General features: G+C 47.2%; 1 protein-coding gene across 1 annotated transcript in view; it reads right to left on the reverse strand.

Annotated features, from left to right (window-relative positions):
- Positions 1 to 22,584, reverse strand: part of Setbp1 (SET binding protein 1) — a 334,426-nt gene extending 311,842 nt beyond the window's left edge. Inside the window, exons 1-2 of the mRNA XM_050151692.1 lie at positions 22,450 to 22,584; positions 2,453 to 3,084 (exon numbers count right to left, since the gene is read on the reverse strand). Of these exons, the coding sequence (XP_050007649.1) occupies positions 2,453 to 2,917 (465 nt within the window). The 5' untranslated portion in view covers positions 2,918 to 3,084; positions 22,450 to 22,584. The remainder of the gene's footprint in view (positions 1 to 2,452; positions 3,085 to 22,449) is intronic.
- Positions 22,585 to 26,698: the final 4,114 nt, after the last annotated feature.

Below are 26,698 nucleotides of genomic sequence, written 5' to 3' on the forward strand. Positions count from 1 at the left end.
TGGGCTGTAGAAAAACAGGAAGGAGGCTGGATTTGGCCCACAGGGCTGTGGTTGCCAACTCTTGCTCAATGTCAGAATATCCATCCAAATGCCCCCAAGAAAACATCCCCACCCACTCAAGGGCCAGGTCTGCGTGGCCTCTTGGCAGATTGTAGAATAGGGCTTGATTTTATGCACACATCTTCAAAATAGGGCTCACTTCACTAAGATCATCAAAAGACTAGATCTCAGAAACAGGTACCAATCTCTTAGTCACATGCCACTGTCTTCATCCTTCCTCTGGCTGGGTCACCCATCACACATTCCCGATTTATGTAAGGCAAACTCTGCAAGAACACGTCACTGAATTTATCCACGCAAATGAGAAGCTAGATTTCCACACATACCCTCAACTTCAGCTTTTGCTTGATCTCTGAAAAATGACAGAAATTTGGAGGGCAATAGAGTTAGTATTCTAATTCACTGGAGATAAGGGAATGTTCATGTCATTAAGGAATTGCAACCCCATGCTAATAACTTTATTCGTTCATTCCTAGAAAGTAAAACTTTCCGTGTGAATAAATATGGTTAGGATGCAGCTGCACAATATTAAACATGCTTCTAAAAGCTAAAACATTTTGTAAGCTGCCCCATCACAGTGACGTCATGAAATGACATCATAAAACACGACTGTGCATTGGAATCTGCACCCCCCCTTTCTTTTCCATTATGCCCAACTGTGAGGCATAAAAATGCTTTTACCACACGAGGCCAGCCACAGGTTCAAATAAGGGATTTCATCTTTCTTTCTAACAAAAACACCTCGCTTCCTGGATGAGAATGGCTGGCCTCATTCACACTTTTGGTTTGAGCTAAATTCGGGTTTGAACACCCAAACTGTGAGCTGCTACTCCAATCCCAGCATGGAGGGAATGGAGAGAAAGTAACCACCAACCAGGATACCCCAACCCCCCAACCCCACCCCACCCCATCTCCACACAGGCAGATCAATGGCACAGAAAGAACTGGGCCACCTCAGCTGCCGAAGGAAACAGTACTTATTTTCAAAGCTGAAGACACACAACTCCGAAGCAACAATGTCGCCGTATAAGTGACTCCAAAGTTCCTATCAGGTATGAAGATAACCTTTGTTTTCAAAACAGAGAACTCATTAACCACCACAACGTTGTAATGGGAGGAGAGGAGTGTGTGACCCAAATGCTCTGGCGAATGAAGCCAACGTTGCTCCTCTCTGTCCCAAATACCAGCACAGCGGTGGACCAACTGTCTTGGTTTCCTGGAACGGAGGCAGCTTCTGTGAGGAGTGGTCGCCCTTGGAAAAAGCTTCTGCAGGCTCAGATCTCTGACTTTCACTACACACTACCCATATAAACGCCTGCCAGTGGACGGCACAGCTCTGCCCTCAAGAAGCACGATGGCTTCGGCTCATGCTATAGAATGGATTCCAGGAAGCCCACTGCGGACAGGACCACTCCCGGACACTGTCAGACCACTTGAAGCTGTTACACCACATCAGGCACGCATCAATGAAAGACGGAACCTGATAAATACCTATCACCTGGACACAAAAACCTTGTCAACGAAAGTCTCTTTCAGAGCCATTCCCCAGACCACGAAGATTCCTGAAGGCAAAAGCTCTCTAAACTGAGTCAGTCTTCTTCTGTCACAGGCTGAGAACCATATTCATCCCCAGAGGGGAGGTCACTGTAGTTACACACACACACACACACAATAGTTCAATAAAAATATGGACCCATTCATTCCCAATGAATGGATACTATCCAGCACATTTATCTGCAGGCCTGTATTTGACGTCTAGTTGGGCAGTGGACAGGAGTCACTTCACACAGAGCCTTAAATTTCACCATGTCTCAGGCTGGGATTCTGTCATTCAGTCAGTGGTACCCCAGACCTTCACCTTCTCTAGTTCCGCCCCCCACCCCCATTCATATTGCCCTCTGATGGCTGTCTTTTAGGATGACTATCTCTGGGCCCTACAGAAGCCTCTATCACAATGAAAACGGCTCCTCAGAATGGTCACCTCAGGAAGACCAACAGCGCTGAAAAATGAAACCAAGAGCCGACTGTGACACTCCTGACTGACCAGCCAAGAGAACAGATGCAGATGTTAAGATGAAACAAAACAAAAACGTATCTCAAACTTTTGCAGGACTTGGCTGACCTGGCCTGAAGGCTATCACCAAGTAAACAGGATGTACTCCCAAATTATAATTTCCCAGTTGCTTATGCTTCCTAGGTGTATAAAATGTAAAATGATCATCTCAGCATTATACAGATTATATCAGAGACTTGGCCACAGGCCCTAAATATTTCATCAAAGAGGCTGGTGATTCAAAAGTAAATATATTCAAAAGTAAATTGACCTTTAAAAGTTGCTGAGAGAATAGCAGAAACAGGCACAACACCAAACCCACAAGGCATGGTTTCCTACCTTCTTTTTGGAGTGGTTTCTTTCTTCTTCCTTTATAGCTTTGCTATTTTTCCCAGCACGGGACACCTTCTGGTCCCCAGACTGCTTTATGGTGATCTTGATCTCAGGGGGGCATATATAGTTCTCCAGGTTTTTGGGGGGTTTCTTGGCCCGCTTTGTAGTCTGAATCTTCAGCTTCAAACTCCCCTCGGTGAAGTTGGCCTCTTTGATGGAGAATTCCTGTTCTTCCAAACCATCTCCAGCCACCCATTTTTCACTGTCTGCATTAGAGTTGCAATCCACATCGTGTCCTGAGCCCAGCTCATCCTCCTCCTCTGGCTCCATGCGTTCTCCACCCACGGAGATACCTTTCAAGGGCTCTCCGGAACAGCCAGGAGCTGCTGGGGACTTGGACGAGGAGCCTGGAAGGAATTCCGACTCGCTCCCTCTTTGCCGGGAGTGGCTTAAAATTTCCCTGGACTCCATGATAATCCTACAGTCTTCTGGAGTTCTTGGGAGGGGGAAGGGACGATGGGAAGTGGGAAAAAGGTCAGATGAGAGGACGCCCAAAATTCCAAGAACAAAGTAGTCCAGCTGCTGGGTTCAATGTCCCAAGAACGGAGATGCGGTGACGTGCTCAGAAGATGTCCGATCTAAAATTGAGAGGCAGAGCGGTAAGTGGCTATGGTAGGAAAGAACTGCACCCCAAAATATCCAGTCCCAGTTTCTAAAGTCCTTCCCACATGCCTACAGCATCGGTCCGGAAGTTTTCATACCCAAACTGAATCTTACTAGAACACAGGAAAAGCATATTCACATGCACCGTCATAATGGGTTATTAGTAATTTTTATGGCTCCAGGCCCAATAATAAAGATAAGAGAGGTGAATCCTCAGCCAGTAACAACTAGAGGTTTCTCACACTGAAGCCACACAGGACAGGACTCTGTCACCAGTAAAACCAACCACAATGAAAGGAAACTCAGTGCTGATACACGTCTGTGGGAACTGTATCCGGGTGGCGGCTTCTGCTGTTACTTCCCTCTTCCATCTGAGGAACACTATGCAAGATGAAGAAAACTCTCAGCTGCCCCTGAGAAGCCGTACCCCCACCCCCTTCCTAATGGGCGGGCATCCTTTGGTCCTCCTGCCTGTTCCTTGTCCCATGTCATTACTTAAATCACACAGTATCTCCATTATGCAAAGCTTCCTAGTTTTTGTTTCTGCTTGTTTGTTTCATTTTGCTTTGGGGGTTTCATCTTTCACCCTGTGAGAGCAGGTCGCATTTCCTAGTGCAGGCTGGCCTAGAAATCACTGTGTAGCTCAGGCTGAACTCCCGTTTGTGGCAATATTCTTGACCCAGTCCACCAAATACTGGAATTTTCCATGTGGGCTACCACACCTGGCAATCTGTCTCTTACTTAAACTTGGCTGTACTGAAAGTTGATAAGAAAACCAAAAGAGTTCAATGGGAAATCACTAATGACTCTGGGGTCGATGCAGACTTGTAAATGTTTGTATCTGCAGAAACATACGATAGCCAATCATTTCCATCACTCATATAAAATAGCCATTTATACGTTTTTCACTCTCCTTTCTTGTTCCTTAGATGAAGGTCATTTTGTCCCCAGAGCAGAGAGAAGCAGCACTTCACAAAGTCTCCAAATGTCAGAAATCCCTCCAACATCTTCTCTGCCCTCTTCCCTCCAAGATCAGAAGAAAAAAGATCAGGCTTTTCCCAGCTGATCCCAGGGCAAGCCAACTATCCTCCTCTCTGGCTCACCTCCATGCCTACTTTATTTCTTCCCTAGTTCAGACTCATAATTGCAAAAGCCAAAGGCAAGCCCAGCTGTCCATCTGTAAGAGAAAGTCCAATGCAAACTGCCATATCTTCTAGCTGGGATCCCATTACTCCCGAGTCTTCTTACCCCACTGAGCACACTCCTTATCGCCTGCAGGAAGCTTTTCTACATGTTCTTCCCACCTCTGAGTCCAGCAATTTAAAGAACTGGTCATCAAATGCGCCTCCCAAGTGTGCCCAATGAGGCTTGTAAGGACACATTGAAAATGCCAAGAACTGGAACCTGACAGCTGAGTATGTATGTGGCTTCTGGCTCTGGAACCAGCATCTTCTCAGCCAGTACCTGGCGAGAGAGTCAGAAGAAGTAGCCTAGGTCAGAAGCCTCCACGCAGGCCATGGAGGTTTGCAAAGAAGCCCAGAAACACACTCAGATCCTGGAAATAGCTTGGCCCTACGGACGGCCACGTTTATAAGAATTTTCAGTCCGGGAAAAGCAATAGTACGGTTTTCCTCTGAAAGTAGAAAGATTGCTCTAATAAAATCAGGAGCACCTTTGCAGAGGTTACCAAAAACCACGAAACAACCACCTGTGACTCTGGCGGCCAACAAGATAATGGAGACTGTAGTTAAAACACATGACACTGCCATTTCTCTCTCTCTCTCTCTCTCTCTCTCTCTCTCTCTCTCTCTCTCTCTCTCGTCTTCATCTCTAGTATACAAATACGCCTATATTCCTGAAACCTTTTATTTTATAAAATGTCACATTTAAGCCAACTGCGGTACTATATGCCTGTGATCCTGGAATTTGAAGGCAGAAAGAACACAAATTCAAAGCCAGCCTTCCTTTGTAGTAAGTTACAGGACAGCCAGAAGTATATAGCATGATCCTATTTCAGAACCCACAAGCAAAAGTCTTATCGAGTCAACATCTATTGATTCTTTTCTCATCAGGGCAGATAGCAGTGTAAAACCCTAAGGTATCAAGATGCCTTAGGACCTGACCCTGCTCATTGCAGCAAGAGTGCAGTTGGTTTCTCTCAGTCTACACTCCAGCTCCAAACACATTGGAAGTCATTTCCCACCCCATAAGGACAACAATGCCCAAGGCTTACTCCCTGAGGCAGGAATCTCACCATTGTGCTTTAACCCCCAGGCAAATGTGCCAATACAGGCTGTAAGATAAGGGAAAGACTTTTCCAGAAGCTCTTAGCAAGCCACCTGGACCTCAAACCAGACCAGGGAGGCATTGAGATAAGATAAAAGAAGATAAAACACAAACTATGGATGAACAGATAGGCTATGATGTTGCTATATAACCATTATTAAGAAAGTGCCTCCCATGTAAAAATGACTGGCTTCAGATTTTCATATACTTAACTGCATGAATCAATAACTACTTAGATGCAATAGTAAAGACCCATAAAAATGAAAATCTGATACAACAAGTGTTTCCAAAATCCTTTGAAGATCCTAAGATACAATGAAAATATCCTTTCCTTCAAGAAGAAAACACTCTTGATTGGAGATTTGGAAAACAACTCTGAAAAAAGCTATGGCACTAGTGCAGGAAATCTAAAAGACCAGTGCAGGAGAGCTACAGCACCAATGCAGGAGAGCTACAGCACCAATGCAAGAGAGCTATGGCACCAATGCAGGAGAGTTACAGCACCACTGCAGGACAACTATGGCACCAATGCAAGAGAGCTACGGCACCAATGCAGGACAACTACGGCACCAATGCAGGAGAGCTACAGCACCACTGCAGGACAACTACGGCACCACTGCAGGAGAGCTACAGCACCAATGCAAGAGAGCTACAGCACTAATGCAGGAGAACAGGCTCTTGCTGGGACCTTGGGCAACTATTAAAAGAAAGAAGGAAAACCTTGTGGAGATGGGGTGCTAGGGTGATGGTGATGATTAACGTGCCTGCCCTATAAGCAAGAGGATCTGAACCCACTCTAATACAAGGTGGCTTGCTTGTAATTCCAGCCTTGGGAGGTGGAGACGAGGTTCCCAGGAGTGAACCGGCTATGAAGACTGATCATAGCAATCTCAGGCCTTCACACACACACACACACACACACACACATTCACATTCAACACAGTTGCATGTAGGCAGGCATACATGCATGCATGTACACATGTGCATGCACACACATACACACACACTCACCTACGTTCAAATATAGGCACATACCACAGTTAGTTACTCCAAGAAAAGAAATAAAGAGTGGGGGAACGAAGAACGACAATAGCAGCGGCGTACAGCCCAAGGTAACATCTGAGCCAGGAACATGTAGGACTGTGCTAATAGAGCATCTGGGGTACGGCTACAGGGTGTGGCAACAAGTGGACTGGTGAGAACACAGCAAACGAAAGGTTACAGCGGGATCGTGAAATCCCCGAGTGACAGACACACTAGTGAGCGGGGATGTCGTCTTAGAAGCAATGGGAAGTCAGCAGGGGAAAGAACTCTTTCTTAGCTTCTTTGGGGGCAGTGCAAACCTCATACCACTGCAGAACTGGGAAACCTAAAAGGAAGCAGATAGCTGACCTCCTGCTGAAAACTGATTTGCTTTCTTGGGGACCTGAGCCAGCTGGATTTTGGGGGACAGCTGGAGTTTCTCATAACACGTACTATAGATAAACTAATAAAACCATTTCAAGTAGTTTCAGGCTCTACAAACCTCTATTCCAGACCTACCACCCTGGTCCCTCGCATTCAGAGTCCAGTCCCAGACTGCATTAGTGACTAAGCTGAACAGGCCACTCAGTTCAAACCTGACTCCATGGTGTTCTTTCTGCGCTGGCCTCTGCACAGAATCGGGCCTCACATTTGCTGCCATTGATCCGTGCAATCCCCAGCGTGCGAGAAGTCCTCTCTAAAAGTTTGTGCCATGAAGAAAGAATGAAATATTAACAGGCCCAATGAACCCTGAGCCTTCCCATCATTCCAGGTTGTTCTACAGTATCTGTATTTCCAGAGTAACAATTATACAAATGCTGGGAGACAGTCCTTACTCCCTGGCCTGACTTACATTTCACCTGTCTGTACGGATTTCCTCTAAATGCCTCTAAATGTCCATCTTGCATCATCTTCTAGTTGTTTTGAGCACATACATCTTGTTTTATTATTATTATTATTCAACAGCAGCTGCAATTAAATAGTGCTCACATTCACCTCATTTCCATCCTGGGATGAAGCCTTTGGAAGGTTTCTAGAAGTTCTTTCTGAATGAAAGTACTCCCCCCCCCCACCAGCTATTCAATTTCCTTCTCCAGCCTTAGCTCCACCTACCCAGGAAGCCCCTGTCAAACTTTCTGTGCCCACATGAACCCCATCACTTTAAAAATTCTAAAATAAGTTGGGTGGTGGTGGTAGTGGTGCACACCTTTAATCCCAGCACTGGGGCCTAGAGGCAGGCGCATCTCTGAGTCCAAGGCCAGCCTGGTCTACAAAGTGAGTTCCAGGAGAGCCAGGGCTATTACACAGAGAAACCCTGTCTCAAAAAAACAGAAAACAAACAAACAAAAATGTCCTAAAACAAGAAAAAACGTTCAATAGCACAGAGCGAAGAAACCTAAGCTGTGGATTCAGCAGCTCACAAAGCTGCTGTTCCTCAGTCCCCCCCACACACACACACCTGCCAGCCTACACCCCACATGAGTTTTGTGGTGGGTCTGGGAGACAACTGCCAGTCCCCCTTGTGAAAAGCCCCTGCCAACACACGCATGTGAGCACAGTCACACACTCAGAGCTGGGGAAGCCCCAGCAAGGTGAAAGCATTTTGACCTGTTCACATTCCTGCAATTGGTGGCTGCCTCAGAGAGGCCAGCACACAATGAACACTCTGTCCTTGGTTTCCTGCCTTCAGTGCAACACAGGCTGACCCTTCTGAGGCTGCCTGCATGGCTGCCATGCGGGGACTGAGACGATCAAAGTGGCTTAGGAAATAAGGCTTCGGCAGGTCCTAAGAAGCAGCAGAACAAGGACAGGACAGAGGGTCTTACAATGTACAATGAGACCAGAGTGTGGCAATGGGCTCTCTACCCCAGCTCTAGCATTCAAAGGCAGTAAAATGCTAGCTAGACAAGCCACTCTGAGTGCCCGATCCCACACTCCTCTCAAAAATGATGTAACACGCAGTCTTACGCAGCTTCGCTTTGCGCAGCCATGGGCCTATGGGGACACTTCAAATTGAACAGTTTGAGCCCACAGCAGTGTTTCTCTAGTGCCCAGGGAAAACCCGCATGGCTAGATGTTGCTCATACTCAGGGGAGCCCTAAACAGTACCTCCTCCCTCCCTTCCAAATCTGCAAGATACAGAGATGTTTCCTGTCTGAAAAATGCGCTGCCTCCTGGGAAACGCTTACTTAGGCTCCGAGCCTGGTGGGAATGATGTCGAATCTCAAGCTAACATAGTGAGTGAGGGTCCGGGGGCAGGGAAGCTGCTCTGGCTTTCCCCAGCTTCTAGGGACTGGAGGCACTGGGGTCTGCAAACCAGTGCTTCAGATTTCCCCTATACAGTGCCTTGACCACAGAGTGCTTCCTAATCTGTATTTGCACGTAGCTTCTCTCAGTCTCCTAAGAGCAGGTATCCATTGCGTTTAAGACATTTACTATCCCGACGCCCAGCATAGCATCTATCACCAGAACAGACATTCAAGACATCTGCTGGACCAAACAGAAAAACGAAAACCCGAGCTTGACTTCCCAGTCTATCCACCTCCCCCATTTGCTTGGCTCCCAGATCATCCTCACATCCCGGCTGACTTCCATCCTGACTACTGCTTTCCAAATCTGCAATATGGCAGAAATAGACAAAGCCCTTGGCATATTCAATTGGAGTCACAAGATATGATTTATGGGCTTCACTCTGTCTCTTAGGACCGCTCATGGGACCCCTGTCAACCTCAGTGTCTGAACAACAGTAGGAAAATGTGTTGTCTTTCTTGGCTTCCCCATTGGGCCACCGTTCACATGGGTTTGTTGATAGTTCAACCCTATGCTTCTTAGGTTAAAATAACTTTCCAAAAGTACACACCTCACATGCCCTTAAAGGTAAACAGTCAGAAATGCAGCTGTCCTTGGACTTCTGGACACATTGCCACAAGGCCAGGGACCCCTCCGGGGCTGGCAGGTTATATAATTCTCAGGTTGCAACTCTTTCCCTGAGAACTCTTCAGAATGTCCATGAGAAAAATGGAGGTTGGCTAGGGATTTCCCTTTTTCTCTGCACATGACATGTTTGATCGTTTAGTTGGTGGGGTGTTTGGTTTTGGTTAGTGTAGTGTGGTTCTGCCTGTCTCCCCTGGCTTTTTCTGGAACACCGAGAGCCATACAGATCATGCCCAGCTCACAAGTGTTTCTTTCTTTTTCCCCATTACTCCTTTAGTTATTTCTTTCCATCTGATGATCCTGGTTTCCAGGTTCTTACAATGTTGAGCTTAGGATCCTCCCCTCCATTCTCCTTCCCTAGTGTTCCCCATCGTCTTCTTCCCTTTGCATCATGTTCTTCTCCTGTACTCATTGACTCTCTGTGGGAGAGAACTCTCTTGTCAGATGCTAACAAGATTGCCTAGCTTTGGCAATAAGGGGATTAACTACTCGTCCTTCTTTGTATCTGCTCAGGGCACTGGGTGAAAGTCACAGCAGATTCTCATGCAACTTTGCACACACCTGGAACCCTCCTCCGACCTTCCTGAGTTAAAGGCAAACATGAGATCAAATATCTCTTCTCTGATTTGGTGAAGTTGGGACTCCGTTTCTGTGCTTTTGTGACACGTACCATACATAACATGTCCTGGGAACTTCCTACATCACTTAAGGCTGAGCCGTTCTTATGTTTTGCCTCATCTTCCCTAGTAGACACTAAGAACTTTGAGGGTAACGCCCTTGCCTTTTTTGGATCCCATGCTAACCCCAGTGCCTGCCACAGCCCCTGATACATGGAGATAGGCCCTCAATTCTATATTCAGTGAATGCTGAAGGAAAGGCTGTGTCAAAGTACAGCCAGTCAGTCACCCTTTGACTTAGAGTGCCTATAACTCTGAGTGATGGTCCTTGAAACCCTTCCTGCTGCCAAAATTCCTGGAATAAATGGTCCATAAACACTGGAGAATGGATCAAGTGACCTGGCTCTCAATCAGCAAGAGTGAAGATGGCCGCACACCAGTTTGCTGACACTGCATGTATGTCTGTGGTCTACAAGAAAGGACAAAGCTCTTACCCAGCAGCCATGTGTGTGTGTGTGTGTGTGTGTGTGTGTGTTCTACACATCTGTGAGGTACATTCCAGGTCACATTTTACTTCCTTTAAGAAGCATTGTTTGAGTTTTTCACCCAATGCATCTTCTAGCAACATCTCCCAAGGTCCGTTGATGTGTATTATTCCACATAAGTCTCCTAGTCCTTTTGGCTTGGTGGCCTTTTTCATTTCTACAAGGTTTAGCTCTAAGTTATCTCAAGAACTGAGTCAGGTTTCACCTCCATCCAGAACACCAGCTGAATCCACTTTTAACATTATTTTTTGAATACACTTACACATGTAAGCACACACAAACACAGAGGGTGGAAGAGAGAGAGAGACAGATAGAAGGGGGTTCTTCTTCTCAGTTCCTTGGACATTTTGCCATCAATGTGCTTGACAAACTATGCTTCAATATTTTAATGTTGTCTCTCTTGTCCACACCATCAGGATCTCTGTAATGCAGGACAGTATTTCAAATGGGTCTCTACACATTTCAGAGCTCAGTGAACACAAGGAGACATAGTCCAGGAGGATGCGTTCAAAGGCCGTGCTTCTCCTTGCAAAGAAGGGAGGGAGAAGCGGACTGGAGGTCATAGGACTGGGCTGCTTAGTCTCTTGCCCATTAGCAACTGTATTCAGCAAGGCGTTTTTAAGCCATTCAAGTCTCGTTTGGAAAGTGGGTAATAATCCTACCTCAGGGGCTCCTAGGAGAAGTAATTGAAGATTAAATATTAAATGAGATCATAATTACCTGGGATCACCTTAGTAAATGCTCACACTTTTTGTTAAACTTGACTGGTCCCCTGGAATGTGCCAGCCAAGTTACAAATCGGCTAGTGTTGCCTGGTCTTCTCAGATCCCAAGGAAAACCCTGTGTGGCCCAGGGGTGGAACCCAGCCTTCTCCACACTCATGCCTAACCGAAAGCACACACAGATAGCTAAGTTTAACATGCTAACTTGGATGTCCTGCTGTTCTTTACGGATAGCTTGGCTCAGAGAGGAAGTATCACCAGGTTCAGTCAGAAAGCCTCCCCCACACACCCGGTCTTCAGTTAATGAATCAGAGAAAGCCATGAGGCGAGCCTCGTATCCCCTTCCAGCCCAGCATCCCTAGGTGCTAAGTTTTATCTGCTTAGAAGCTCTTCAAAAGTGGACTCCTTTCTTACTTTGCTTTTTCAGTTCCTGTTGGTTCTCCACCTCTGGTTGAGTGGGATGAGATGAACTCAAACTTAAGCATAGGACATCAACTCTTGTGCTTAGGATCTCAGTATCAGTGGGACAATCTGAAACAAGCTACTAAGGCTTGAGACTGGGCACACTCTTAACTAACAACTCCGACTGCACGGCTTCTCACAATGGCACAACAGCATAAGCTGTGGGAACTGGCTCTGGGACCCATCAAGTTTACATGCTCAGTTTCAGCCATAACATCCTGCTTACTGTCACTATTCTTCTGTGGGGTTGGGGGAAGAACACTATCAAAATAAAAGGGAGTGGCCTGTGTGGAACCCTTACAGCAGAGGTTCTCAACCTGTGGGTCATGATCCCTTGGGGTTAGACCGACCCTTCCACATGGGTCACCTAAGACCACGAGAAAATACAGGTATTTACATTCAAATTCATAACAGTAGCAAAATTACAGTTATAAAATAGCCCTACATAAATAACTTTATGGTGGGGGGGTCACCACAAAACGAGGAATTGTATCAAAGGGCCACAGCATTAGGAGGGCTGAGAACCTCCGGCTTACTGTCATTATCAGTTAAATCTATATATTAATCCATAGATAGCCCTCTAGTGCCCTGATCCTGTTCTTAATTTATACACATGGAAACAAAGTCCTTTCTGCGCACAAAAGTTATTTAACTCACAACACCACCGAACTCCAAAGAACCAACATCAGGTAACCGCTTGAATGCCAGACATCCAGCAGACACATGTAAAATGAAAACAAAAAGAGCATGTTGATTTCGGATGATGGCAGCAAACCAAATGAAAGTCCAACAGATGATAAGTTCCTTAATCTTTCTAGAAAGGCCCTGTAACGCTGAATGGAATGACAGGTCTAGCACAAATTCTTCATCCCCTCAAACCATCTGATTCAGCAACTGCTTTGTGCATTGTCATTTGACTTTACACTTCTGCAGAAAAGGAAATGCTAGGCCTACCACAGCATGAGCAGATATTCTCTCCCTCCCTTCCTTTATAATGTGTCTCCTCTAGGCATCCTGAACTGCCACCACCACATTGCTACTAAACTAGTCCGTCCTTCAATCATGCACTAGACTCCCAAGATAACTTCCAGCGTCACGGGGTCTTTCGGGCCAGAAAAGGGCCAATCCTCAACCCAAATGTTCATATATTGTTTTACTTTTCGTTCTAAACACACTTCTTTTGAATATCAGACTGCACCTGCAGAGCTGGTGACAGGCAGCGCCTCATAGAGGGCCGCGTGGTCTGAAGTCAGAGTTTTTCTCTAGGCTGTATATATGGAAATCCCTGAATTCCACACAATCTCTCAATTCAAGTCTACCCTCCTAGCTTTTGGGAAACTGATCTTGGTCCTGCAGCCCAGCTCTGAGAAGCGGATGCCTTGACCTATGGGCCTATCCCTTCTGCCTTGCTGCCTCCACCTGCAGAGTACTGTGTTGAACCAGTTGCTCTCTCCCTGGTACACGCCCAGGTGAATGATCTTCCAGCCTCTCTACCTACCTAACCAGGATCATCCCTTTGTTGTGGTGAGACTCAAGTCTCACATTCTCTTTGAAGCTTTCTCAGATCTGCCTGGCCCTGGTAGCGGTTCTTGGACTCCTACTGCGCACAATTTAGTCCTCAATTTGACAGTTTTCTACATCATATCATTAGTATTCGTTTCCTCGAGGGAATTTTAAATCCATACTTCAGTTCACTCCTGTCACTAAAGGTTCTCCATCTACGAAAGAGTCCTTATTTCTCTTCCTCCAACAAACACATCCTTCTTGAAGCCTTCCCTGATACACCTTAGCATGGACCACACAGAAGTAGCAGAACTCCACTTGGGAAAAGGTTCCTAATTTAGTTGAAAAAGGTTAACTTCCATTTTAGCTAAGCATGTCTCCTCAAACAGACCATCCAATGTTGCGGGAGGTCCTTCCACCCCTCCAACCAATAGGTTTCTCAGCTATTGGTTGGAGGGGCGGAAGGACCTCCCGCAACAATCCAAGGGCAAACTAACATCTTATATCAGACTTTTCCCATCCAAGAGTACCGGGAAAAAAGCCCATACAAACTGAAATGCTAAAACTCGAAAAATATTTGTGGACCAAGAACCTCTTAATAGAGCTCTTACAGACAGTGTTAGGAGCAGAGAGAAGGCCTATGGTGGTCTTAGGTCAAATCATGCTTTCTGGCCACCAGGCTATGCTTTCAAAAAAAAAGAAGGTCTTGCTCAAATAGCAAAAGGTCATGGACATTGCCAGCAACAAGTACACAGAATTTGGCTCCCAAGATTTTTTATTCATTTCAAAGAATATGATGCCCCAACTCTGAAAACCATTCCAGGGCTATAGTTGGATGCATGAAATTCAGCTAACACCATTCCTGTATCTCTCCAAGTCCCAAGGAACTCCAAGAAGTTCCTTTCCTTGAACAGACTGAATCACTGGTAAATAAAGATAATAATAAAACAATAATAGCGATAATAAAGCTTTTTGCACAATGTGATTGCTCTTTTTTCTTCTATTTTCATCCCGAATCCTTTGAATTTTATCCAAAATCCTTTCAAACCACAAGATTCCTGGGGCTGGAAACCATAGCATCTGAACTGGTTCCATTATTTTTTCTGTCTAAGAATTCAACTGGTGTGCTTCTAGGTGATCCAGAAAACCCATGAACCTTTCACAGAGCCTGAAGACAAAGATTTATTTTCCGGATCTCGCCCCCATCCAATGGTGCAGAAAAATGTGGCTTTGGATTCCTCCTGATCCCACAGCACACACAAAGCAACCCAGGAGCCATTCTTTTCCATACAAGCATCCGGGGGCAGAGCAGGCAAGTCCTGTGGGGATGGAGTGACAGCCCATAAGCAGAGAGTCTGCCCCGGCCTTCGAGCTCCTAATGATCTGCATCATGAAATGATAACCAGACCCCAGAGGTGCAAATGAAGCAGCCTCAGCAGAGATCCTGGATGCCCACAGGGCACAGGAGGTGATGGTAAAGTTCCAACAAGGATGGCAGCTTTGGACTTTCCAGAGTTGACTTTGTACCATCCTCACTGTGTCAATGTACTTATTTCACCAAGGAGGGTCGGGCTTCAAAAGGGGTGAGGAGGGTAATTTAACCCTTTGTTTCCTTCCACACTTCTTTGTGGTGTTGCTTCATACTTACCATACCCTTCCCCTGCCCCCCCCCCCGCCATTCCTCCAAGCCTGTTCTTCTGCTCTAATTGGGGAGCTTCTCATTTAATTTACCCCAGGGCACCAACTTCCCCTTCCTTAACTCTTCCAACCACATCAAACACCAAGCTGAGTGCTTTAATTCTCACGGGGATTGGTTTGGACAGTTGGTGGGGGTGTCATTAAATGAGTTTGAGGAGTTCTAGACTTTAAAGGAGAACTTTTAAAATCTCTTTGACATGTCTAGCTGCAGCATCCCAGGATTTCAGATGGGACTGCTGGTATCAGCCTTAACCTCCTCGCTTTCCAATGAGTAAAGGTAAGAAGAAAGGCAGTGGGACTTGCTCCTCACCCACACTGATGGGTGGCCAGTCCAGCCTCAATCCTGCATCCCAAGACTCCACCTTCCCCTCTGTGTGGCTTTCTGCCGCTTCTCTTTCTGTGTAGTCAGGCTTGCCCAATCACGAGTGAGCAGAAGAGCAGGCCGCTTGAGGCAGGGAAGGAAACCGAATGGTTAAGTGGCAGAATGAGCATGGGAACCGGGATGAACGACTGGAATTTCAGAGACCATCAAGAGTGATGAGTGTTCGAGTGGGGAGGATACTCTAGGAGGCACTTAATAAACATTTGATTACTGATGAATGCGTGGAACCACTGACTGAAAAGACACCCATGTGGTAGAATATCATTACCTCTTATGATTGGAGGGAGTAGCTGAGATTGGGCGATTTCCCCTGAAAGACAGCCAAAACTATCAAAAGCGATCAACACAACTGGTTATTACTGACGCTAAGAAGTCCTCCTGTGTTGCTTCATTTTGCAACGATCTGGTATACTTTAAAAACATTTACTCTTGATTGTTTAACTCTACATAAGTCGTATGATATATTCACGCAGCAGAAGTCAACCCTAAATAGGCGCAAGGCTTTGAGGGGTAAGCTTGCGCCTTTCCTGGATAGGTCTTCAATTAGGAGACGCAAGTGCAAGAAGTACCAAAGCAAGCAAGCAAGTCCCAGTACAAGAAGTACCGGAAGTGCTCCGGTCACGGAGAAGAGACAAGCAGATTGATTGGGAGTCTAGTGCATCTTCACAGAGAAGCACAGCGGTGCCAGATGCCTTCACAGGTAGATGCTCCGGTTAAACAGGAGCAGGTAGGGCACCTTCCCCATTGGATGTGACAATGGAGCAAGCTGAGGAGTTGAAGGGGACAGGGCATAGAATGCTCAGTGTCATCAAAGACATTCATCTGAAGGGCATAGAAGCCCTGTGTGTTGCTCCAAGTGGCACAGTAAGATAAACACTAAGGAAAGTACAGCAGCTGGCTCAGGACAAGGAGAGCCAGGTGTCATGAGGGAGAACATAGAAGACTCCAGAAGCCGAGATACTGGGAAGAACATTCCAGGTTCTAGATCATTTCTCATCTGTCCTAGGACAAAGACATTTCTGCTCTCATTCCTTAATTTTGGAGAGATTAGAAATTCTCTCTTAGGCGACACATCTCAAACCCCACGGAACCCTGACGAAGACCATGTCACTGCCCACTGTGTCTCTTTCCAGCAGGTTTGTGTCCGCCGCCTTTCTTCTCACGACTCTTTGGTGAAAGAGCATTTCCTGAGCACCAAGTACTTCCTTGAGTGCCACTGCACTGGCCACCGCGTGGAAACCCGAGTCCTACACAGATGTAACACAATACACATCTAATCATGCAACCCGTACATGGAACACTGAGTTGAGTACCTCAGCCGATGCCTCAGTCCATACGCATAGCTGTTAAATTTGTTAAACTGCTAGACACAAGGGCTTCGTGGGTATTCTTCTTAGAGTGGACTGTGGCAAATATAATCCCAGCATCAGCTTCCAAGAGGCAGCACAGAAAATCTCCAAGAATTCAGCGACAAATTATTTGGGATAACTTAACCCTTTCAACCCCTAGGACATAGGGACAGAGATATCTTTATCCCAGGTTACTGGGATATCTAGCCAGGTTACTGAGATTCAAAGGAGCTACATAAGCTATTGGGGTCACCCAGCCAGGAAGTGATGAGAAAGATCAGACGTTGCCACATCAGGTGTGAGGCTGCTCATGCTTGCACTGTCCCAGGTCAGCCACTAACTTGTACCATTGCAGGCAACCTAATTTATTCATTCGCTAATCTTCTGAGCAGGGATAAATATTTCTTTGGCTTCCTTCCTAAGAAGATCTGAGGGGGTGGATATGATATGAAGATAATTTTGAAACGAATAAAATTCCATGAATATGAAAGGGAATATTTTTGGTGGGAAGAGCTAAGTTAGATTAAGGAGATGACTTCCTGAGTAAAAATCGAAACATGTCCCCTCTCCTGCCTCAGCATTTGGAAAAGCTGAGTTCTTGCCCACCATAGAGTCCACTCAATTGCTCAGCTGGTGTCTTCCATGGAGCTATGTGTCATAACATACCATGGTCCACCATAGTTCTGGGAAGGGCACAGCTGTTTCCTCCTAAGGCCAGTAGTTCTCAGCCTGTGGGTCACAACCCTCACAGGGGTTACATATCAGATATTTCTGCATATCAGATATTTATATTACAATCCATAAAATTAGCAAAATTAGAGTTATGAAGAAGCAATAAAATAATGTCATGGTTGGGGATCACCATAGATGAGGAACTGTATTAAAGGGTTGAAGCTTTAGGAAGGTTGAGAAAACTGTTCTACCTGTACCTATGAAACTCACAATGGAAAACTTAAACAAATAATGACATTTATTTAATTCCAACTTGATGTGTCTAAGGGAATATAAAAAATCAACTGGGAGACTAGATGAAAATGGAAATAAAAACTAAGAACAATAATGCAAGTGAGAATCAATTTTGTGCCTTCGTGTGCTTTCTTTTTTGTATTTTATCAAGGGCTGGGCTGGCTAAAGTATCCTTGCCTTCTTAAGAGTATAGAGAACACCATAGATGGTGACACAGTCCTTTATTCCTAGCATTTGGGAGGCAGAAGCAAGTAAGTCTCCATAAATTCAAGACCAGCCTAGTCAATACAGTGAGTCCTAGCCTGGCGCTAAGGCTTCACAGTGAGGTTCTGTGTCAAATGATGAGGAAGAGGAGAAGGAAGAGGCGGAATGAGGAAAAGGAGGAGGAAGAGGAGGAGGAGGAGGAGGAGAGGGGTGAGGGAAAGAGGGAGGAAAGGAGGGAGGAAAGAAGGAAGAAGGAAAAAAGAAAGATGGAAGGAATTAAAAAAAAACAACAAAAGTCCCACTCCCAACACACACACACACACACACACACACACACAGAGAGAGAGAGAGAGAGAGAGAGAGAGAGAGAGAGAGAGAGAGAGAGAGCAATTCATATGGCAATAACAATGGAAAGTTTGGATGCTAATGCCCATCAAATAATGTATCTTCAAAGTGGCACTGTTGTGAATGAGAAAACCTAAGAGATGGGACCTAGCCTGAGGTCTTCACATCACTGGGGGCATGGGCTCAATGTTTCTGGGATCCCAAGCCCTCCTTCTTTCTCTCCCTCTCCCTTCCTAGCCAGGAGGTAAGTGACTTTGTTCCACTATGATTTTGTTGTGTTTTGGATTTTTCTGTGATGTGCAGCCTCACCAAAAAAAACCCAAAGCACCAGCACTGACAATTCCTGACCTAATACTTTTAAAATTGTAATAACAACATGGGAGAAAGCTGTTCCCATTCTAAGTTATCTCAGCTGTTTTAACATAGTTGACCTAACTTCTTAACACACGGTAAGACTGGAACAGGACTGAATGTTATCCCTTCCTCCCAGGAACCTGGTCAAGTGACTTTCAGTGAGGATGCTACAAGGATAGCGTCTATGAGCTAATGTTGTGAGCACTCCAGGGGTACCCTTGCCCTTCCTTGAAGGGTTCTTTCATACCACAGGGCTCTGAACAAACATCATAATGCCTGATGTTAAGTTCTGAGATTCCTTCCACAATGCTAGTGTGTTAATAATAACGTACCCAGTTCTTCTGGCATGAGTAAAACTGAAGCAACTTGAAATGCCATTAGAAAAAAAAATTATTTATTTCTCATCCCTGAGCATCGCAGAAAACAGAATCTCATTGGCTGGGTCTGTCTTCAATAGCTTTCTGGTTTTAATTAAAGCCTCCAAGGAAGAAACAGGCATTCTGGGAGGCCAGGGGAAGCCTGGCCAGCCAAGTGTTAGTTCCTTCACAGGAACCAAGAAAGGATGCTCTACACATCTGAGTGCACTCTCGTCTTTGCATATGCTACAGAAACTTGTGGCAGAGAGTGCAGTAACAATGACGACTGTGCAAGAGTCCCCTCTTCTTGTTGAACAGTATTGTGACACAGAAGAAGTAATCTGATTCCTAATGGAATTCCAAGTTAAGATTACAGCAGAAAAGGAATGGGAAACCCAGACCAGAATGCTCTCCTATCTAGTCCTTCTTTAGCAATATTCTTCCTCCGAGCTCTTCCCATTGGCCATTTTTAGTTAAATTCTATAATAACCCAAAAGTCTGCTTTTTTTTTTTACCCTCCCCTCTTTCACTGAGGCCAGGTATTTTTCAAAGTACCATTGTGCACCCTGTAAGGAATGACAGTTTGGGACCAGATGCTCTCCTGGCAGCAGGAGCTGTTTGCTTCCTTCAGGGACAGCTCCAGGCTTCCCATGGGACACCTAGAACTGAGCCTCCTGGCAAGGCCTTCCTATGTAGCATTCTGATGTTAACATGGAAAAGATCAGATTACAGCCTTGCTCTTGCCTGGCTCCTCAGAATCAAGTAAGGCAGTTATCTCCTTCCATGCTCCAAGTGCCCCCCCCTTCCTAAATAACACCACTGCCTCAGATGCTCCCCCTTTATGTTCCTTCCAGCCGTCCCTTCCCCCACCTCCAGTTTGTTTTTTTTTCCAGTGACACATCTATTTTTCCTGCTCAGAAAGACAAGTCCTTTCCCTCTGTCTCCTGACTGCCTGTGATCCCCACCTCCTCCCCCAGCTCAGCTCAGGTTACTGAAGTGGCAGCAGCTTGCACAGCCCAGCTCCAACTGCCCTGCAACTTCCTCAAACTAGGATCTCTCTCTCTCTCTCTCTCTCTCTCTCTCTCTCTCTCTCTCTCTCCCTCCCTCCCCCCCCCCCNCCTCCCTCCCTCCCTCTCTCTCTCTCTCTCTCTCTCTCTCTCTCCCCGCCCCTCCCGGAAAAGGATCATGTGCCATCATGTGCCAAGCAGCAGTACCTGGCCTCAGTATTTTCTGCGACCATATTTCCTGCTGTTTAAACTGCCCTTCTTCCCGCACACTTGCCTTCTTATTCCTTTCTGATTTGCCTGGAACATTCTGTCCTAACATCCTTTTGCTCGTAAGGAGCAATGTGCTGAAGCACAGGCTTAGCCCCACAGCACACAGCACCTTCTATGTAACTCTGCAGCCTGGAAATGGAGCTGGGGGAGCAAATAGACCCGCCTCCTTCCAGGAGTTTAAGGGCAGGCAGTGGAAGGAAGCCACAGAAGTCAAGAGAAGAGGGAGGCAAGAATTGTAAACTGGCTGCATCTTGAAAGGCTGTAAACTCCTCCCCCTGGCCAGCTGGCACTACCTTCTCTTGCCAGCCAGGCTGTATTTAACTTGGGTGAGAAAGGAAACTCTTTCCTAGGTCCCTAGATCTGGTCTCAGGGCTGAAGATCAGGCTGCAGATAGCATTCTTCCACTCCAGGTCTTTCTTCCCCACAGCACAAAGTGCAGAGAAGAATTTCAAAATTCGAGTTTGAATGAGGCACATGAGGTTTCTCTGCAGGCACTATAAAATCGTGGAGGATGGGCCTGAACTGCCAAAGAGTTTCGGTGACAACTTCTTCATGAAATCACTTTTCAGTGCAAGTTGTCAAGAAAATAAATAAATCAATCAACAAAACAAGATTAAGATAGAAAGCAAATAAAAGAAACCAAGATCAGTATGTCCATAAAGACCATGCTCGAACCAAACTTCAACAGGAAAGGTGTAGATGGTTGTAGGTAGGAGGACTAGGGGCAGCGAAGGCAAAGTAGCTTCTGTAGTATTCTAGAATCACTCCCTTGTAGAAGAGAGTTTCTGCAGGACTAACACAAACACACACACACACACATGCGCACACGCGCGCACACACACAAACACACACACTGCCCTGCTAGTATTAGACACCAACCATGAGATATCGGGACAGTTTATTTGAAACGGAAACAAATCGGAAATCCTTCCCTCAACAGTCCTTTCAGACAGATACACACGCTGAGAATCCCACAAAGGCACATAAAGAATAAATGCGGCATCAGAGGGCAGTAACAACTCGTAACCACACTCCCAGTATCTCTAGCCTCATCCCTACTTCCAACTGAACAACTTTCCTGATCTTCAACAAAATATCTGTAGTTGGGTTCAATTTCAGAACTGTAGTAGCTGGTATGGGTCTGGGAGGGGCGAGATAGGAGAGTGTACAGAGAGAACGTAGAAGACAGCATTTCGGCAGCAACTTATTTATTTATTTCTTTTTTTAAGGAGCAGCGTGCTCTACTGATCGGAAATTTCAATTTCCCAACAATGCTTCCATCACAGACCCCGAAAACAGTGCCCCCGTCATCACCCGTCTTGTTGCACAGATCTGCCCAGTCCAATTGACCTGACTTGGATTCTGAGGAACTTCACAGACATTATTTTAGTGAAAGAGATAATGGTTCGAAAGACAAAAACAATAAATCCATACTGAAGGGTTTCCTTTCCGGAGTGATTTCCCTCTGGAAACCACCGAACAGGGAAGCCTGCGTTAATTCCCAAGCCCTGGGCTCCTGTACAAACGCACACAATGCGTGCTTTCAAAGGGGGCATTCTCTGCTTTTAAGGGAATTCCTGCCTTTTCACAATCCCCAGCCCGGAGATCACAAGAAAGAGACTCAAATCCACCGATTAAGATTTTTAAAAGAGAAAAACTAACACACAGCCAAAACACAAACATACACCAACCTTCATTGGCTGGACCACTTCTCGCCTGTTCTTCTATTAAGGACACCTTAGATTCTGATACATTTACTCCCCCCCCCATCCAACTAGGATACAATGTAGCTCTCTAGCTCCACTTAACCTGCAAGTTACAAAGAGAGGGGGAAAAAATATCCTGCCGCCTCCCCACCCCTTTCCCTACCCCCTCCCTTTCCCCAGTCCACTTCACCAAAGCCAAACCCGCCAGCCCCGGCAGCCGACAGCAGGACCAAGGGAGGGTGCAGAAGGAGGGGGTGGGGAAGGGATCAGATTAGCCGAAACTCAATAAGCTCCCAGCCCTCCAGCCCGATGCTTCCACCATCACTGCCACCAACGAGCTACTCCAGTTAAGTCAGCACCACTGCCGACCCACCAGCCGGCTGAATCGCGCCCATCCCCGCGCAGCCTCGCGGGGACCTGCATCCCGCCCCCTTGGCCGGGCCCCCCCCCCACCCCCCTCGAGCCCAGTGCAAAGTCAAAGCCCCGGCGAGGCGACGTGAACTTTTGCATGCATGGTACACATCGTCCCCGGCCCCCGGCGCGCTGGGCCCGCGGCGCGGCGGGAGGCTAGGCACCCCGGCTCCCGCGCCAAGGTCGCCGCGCTTGCTCACCCATGTCCCGGCGGCTCTGGCTCCGCTGGCCTGGGCGCTCGCTCAGATTCCGCCTCCGGTCGCTCGTCCGAGCCCCCAAAGGTGCTGCTGCAGCAACTCCATAGCGACGAGCATCTGTCAAACGGCGACGCGCGGGGCGGGCCGCCCTCGCTCGGGGGGCGCCGGGGCCCCCGGGCGCGCAGGCGGCGGCGAGCGCCCCGGCCAGCCCCGCGCTTCCCGCCCGCCGCGGCCGCCTCCGCCGCGCCACCGATTTACGGAGAGAGATATCAAGGGGGAAAATGGCGTCTCCGGAGCCCGAGGAGTCCTGGAGTAATCACATTCACACACACGCCCGCACGCACACACTCGCACACACTCGCACACAGGCGCTCGGCGAGCCCGGCTAATTTTAGCAGGAACCAAATATAATATATATATGTACATATACATAAATATGCATATGTACATATATATTATATAGATTTCCCCGTCTCTCCGTTCAACGCTATTTTTTCCCTTTTCTCCAAAGGATGGATTGGAAGGTTTACAAAATGTTGCCCGGCTGGGCTCGCAGGAGGCGGCGCGCCGAGGGCTGGGGCGCTTTTGCTGAGCTGTGCAGTTCGGTCCCTGGCGCCCGCCGGCCCTGCCGCCGCTGGTCCGCCCGCGGTCGCTACTGCCGCCTCCGTCGCCGCCGCCGCCGCCGCTCTATGGCCGCGCCCGCCCCGCGCCCCCTCCGCGTCCCTTCGCCGCCCGCCCGCGTCCCCGGCGAGCGCTGGAGTGGGGTCGGGCCCGTGTGCCTGCCTCCCGCGCCCTCTCCCGAGTCCCGGAGTCCTACTGAAAGGAAGGGGGAGGGCGTGAGCGGGGGAGGGGGAGGATTGGAGCGGCCGGGCGGCGGAGCCGGCGGGGACTGCCACCCCGCGATCTGCCTCGGAGGGGGCGCGGGAGCCCACACTGCTCCCTCTGCGAACCCGGGCGGCTCCCCAGCCGGAGCCCAGGGAGGCGCAGCCGGCAAGCGGCCGGTGACCTCTCCCTCGACCGCCCCCCTCGGTGAATGTCGGTCAATTGGCAGGGAGCGGGCTCTAGCCCGGGGAAGAAGGAGAACAGTTCGGGGACGCGGATCCGGGACCCCTCGCCAGCCCCCGAGCCCCTCCCGCTCCCCAGCGCCCTCGCGGCCCAGTAGCTCCAGCGAGTCAGAGTCAGCCGCGGAGACTGTGCGGCCGCGGGGACCGCCGCGGGCTGGGCGCCGGTTCCTGGGCTCAACACTGCCACTATCTGACACAACAGGAGCAGTGTTGGGGGGAAGCTGCGTGCAGAGACGCGAAATGTGATAGGCTCTCGTAAATGGGTGCTCTTTTTTTTTATTTTTTTTAACCTGGTAATTACATTTCACTTCCAGGGATTTATATTTTTTGTTAAGCTACTTGTTTGCATTCAGATGTTCGTGTGCATTCCTTGTTATTCAGGAGAACCGAACCCTTGATGAAGGCAAGGACTGGGTGGGATGACTGAAGCACAGTTCCCTTTATAGTGTGGCAGAAATGGACAAGATGAAAGGAATGTCTTCCTATTTTGACAAAATGTGGTTCTGTCTGAAATATCTCGGGGGAGAATTTGTAATTGGATTGCTAAGGTCTTTCCTGGGCAACTGAGCAATGAGACCCCTCAGGTTTATGTCGACATCACGTGACAAAAATAAGAGGAAGGTGAGGATTATGGGGAATCTGCATGAGGTCTTTTAAAGACTGGTAAACTTGGGGTTTTGAGAAGGCTCCTGGCTGTCATATTTTCTCAGGGTTTGGGGACATCTGGATTTGGAGCCACTGACTTCCTGGGTTAGTTTCCAGTATGAATTCTGCCACAGAACTGCACTCGGGCTTTTTTTCCCCTTGGATGTCCAAAGTGAGCCAAAGAAGACTGGAGAAGGTTTGAGTTCTTCATCTTCTGCTCTTCAGAGAACAGTTCTGAATAGGCATGAGCCTCACCCATAATGGTTACCGTTTCAACAGGTCTTTTATCATGTTTATATCTCAGAACGTTGTTATTAGTAAGAAAGTGATGCTTAATTAGGAAAAAAAAAGTAGGGTCTTTCACCTGGCAATGGAGGCAAAAATTAAGGCACAGAAGCAAGGTCGAACTAAATATTCTCTGTTTTGAACAGCCATGCCCTTGTGTTCCCAGACTTATAAATCCTAGACTTAAGTCTAGAGGATAATAACGGTACCTAGCCTGTTTCCTACATTTTCTCAAAGGAGACGGCCTTTCAGAAATCACAGTGACTTTCCCACAGTATGTAGCTGGCGGATGTCATAACCGGAGAGGGGGAGAGGGAGAAAAGTGGGGGGGGGTACTTGTTTCTTTGGTTTGTTTACGGGGTCCTTTGGTTTGTTACATTCTATGAGGTGCTTCACAGCAAGCAAATAAAAGAACCCATGGGCTATTTCACTACAATAGTTGTTTAAGTCTAAGTAGAGTGCACAGATGGTGTGCACCTGAGAGAACACCTAGAGGACTCCTGTCGTCATAATGTAGAGGAAACAGTGACCAATCGCAAGTCATTAAATTACAGTCGTGAATGGATCCTATGCCCCTTCCTCCTCACTGAGTGCTTCTTCCTTAATGGCCTGTCTTTCAGTTGTAAGAAGAGAGGGAAGGAAAGGAAACAAGGGGGTATGTCTTCACTCTTTGTCTTACATCTGTAGAGAAAACTTGCAATTCTGTTTATATTCATTTTCATTTACACTGACATATTACATCACAAATGTAATGCTATTCAAACATAGTAACGGAGCGTTCATCAAGTTGAAACCACCTTCCTGGATTGTCTGTCTCTTGCTAACACAGAACTTGCCCTCAAATTCTGGCTGGATGTCCTGGGACTTCCTCTTGTCTTCTTCCTGAGCAGGCTACTTTTGGATTGTCTGAGCACCAAACCCTGGAAGAGCAAGCCAAAGACTGATAACAGTGCCGTGTGAATCCAGACAAGGGTGGATCTGAGCACCAGATGTGAAATTCACGGTGTGTGTCTCTGACTCTTGCACGTCTTCATTTTCAGAATCATGTAGTCAATAAATTATGGTATAGAAGACGCACTGACGCTATGGGTGTGCGGGTAGGGGTGTAGATAAACCAGGACACAGACCCTGAACTCATAGAATTTACAGCTGAAAACACTGAAAGGGAAGGTTGGCTCATAGACTTCTGTGCAGAACTTAAGACCGGAAGACCAGAAATGAGAAGGTTACCATGCAAACTGTGCAAGACGTAGACGACACGGGCCAGGGCTAAGATCAGAAGCCATGTTCTCTTTAACCCTGCTGCAAATGTATTGTTTGTGTGCATTGAACACACAGATCTCCTCTCACCTGTTGAACACGTATCTTTTCTTATTAAATGTGTTTTCTCAACAACAAATGTAAAATTCATGAGGGCTGAGCTCTGCCTTGCATGGACATTGCCAATAAACGTGAGTGAGGCGCACTCTTCCTCTGAAACCACCATGTAGAGGATGCTACCAGCTAGACGGTTGCTTTGTGCTCCAGGCATCTTGGTGATTATCCTAGGAAACGGTCACAAGTGAGATGCTCCTCACCCCAGGATCTGTGAAGGAATAATACAAGAACATAGTGGATGATCTCAACCCAGGGCACTTGAGAACTTGTTACATGTAAGCCTGAGCTGTAGTTCAAAGTATAAGAACAGTTCCTGGCATTTCCGCGGGTAGAAAGGCACAAGGCTACTCCATCTGTTCCTTCTTTAGTTGAGATCAAGGATTATAGTCCGATGCTCAGAATCATTTCCTCTCCTTTCCTGAGTTCAAATACAAGAGTCATTCTTGCCTTTCAGCAAGGTGAGTGTCCTGGCTGGTTTTGTATCAACTTGACACAAGCTAGAGTCATCAGAGAGAAAGGAACTTCAGCTGAGGAAATGCCGCCAGGAGATCCAGCTATAAGGCATGTTCTCAATTAGTGACCAATGGGGGAGGGCCCAGCCAGTGGTAGGTGGCGCCATCCCTGGGCTGATGAGAATGAGTTCTATAAGAAGGTGGGCTGAGGAAGCCCAGAGAAGCAAGTCAGCAGACAGCACCCCTCTACGGCCTATTTCATCGCAACAATAGAAACCCTAACTGAGACAATGAGGCAGCAAGGCTCTAATGCAATACTTCCTATTTTAAAGGAGAAATAACTGCTCGAATTACTGTGGCTTGGGGTTCATCTTCACTTTTCTCCATCTTGAGTGGGTTCAGCATTAATTTTTAAAAGGTTCCAAATGC

Source organism: Alexandromys fortis, unplaced genomic scaffold (genome assembly GCF_014885135.2).
Source record: "Alexandromys fortis isolate MF-2015 unplaced genomic scaffold, M_Fortis_MF-2015_v1.1 scaffold_71, whole genome shotgun sequence".
Taxonomy (NCBI): Eukaryota; Metazoa; Chordata; class Mammalia; order Rodentia; family Cricetidae; genus Alexandromys; species Alexandromys fortis.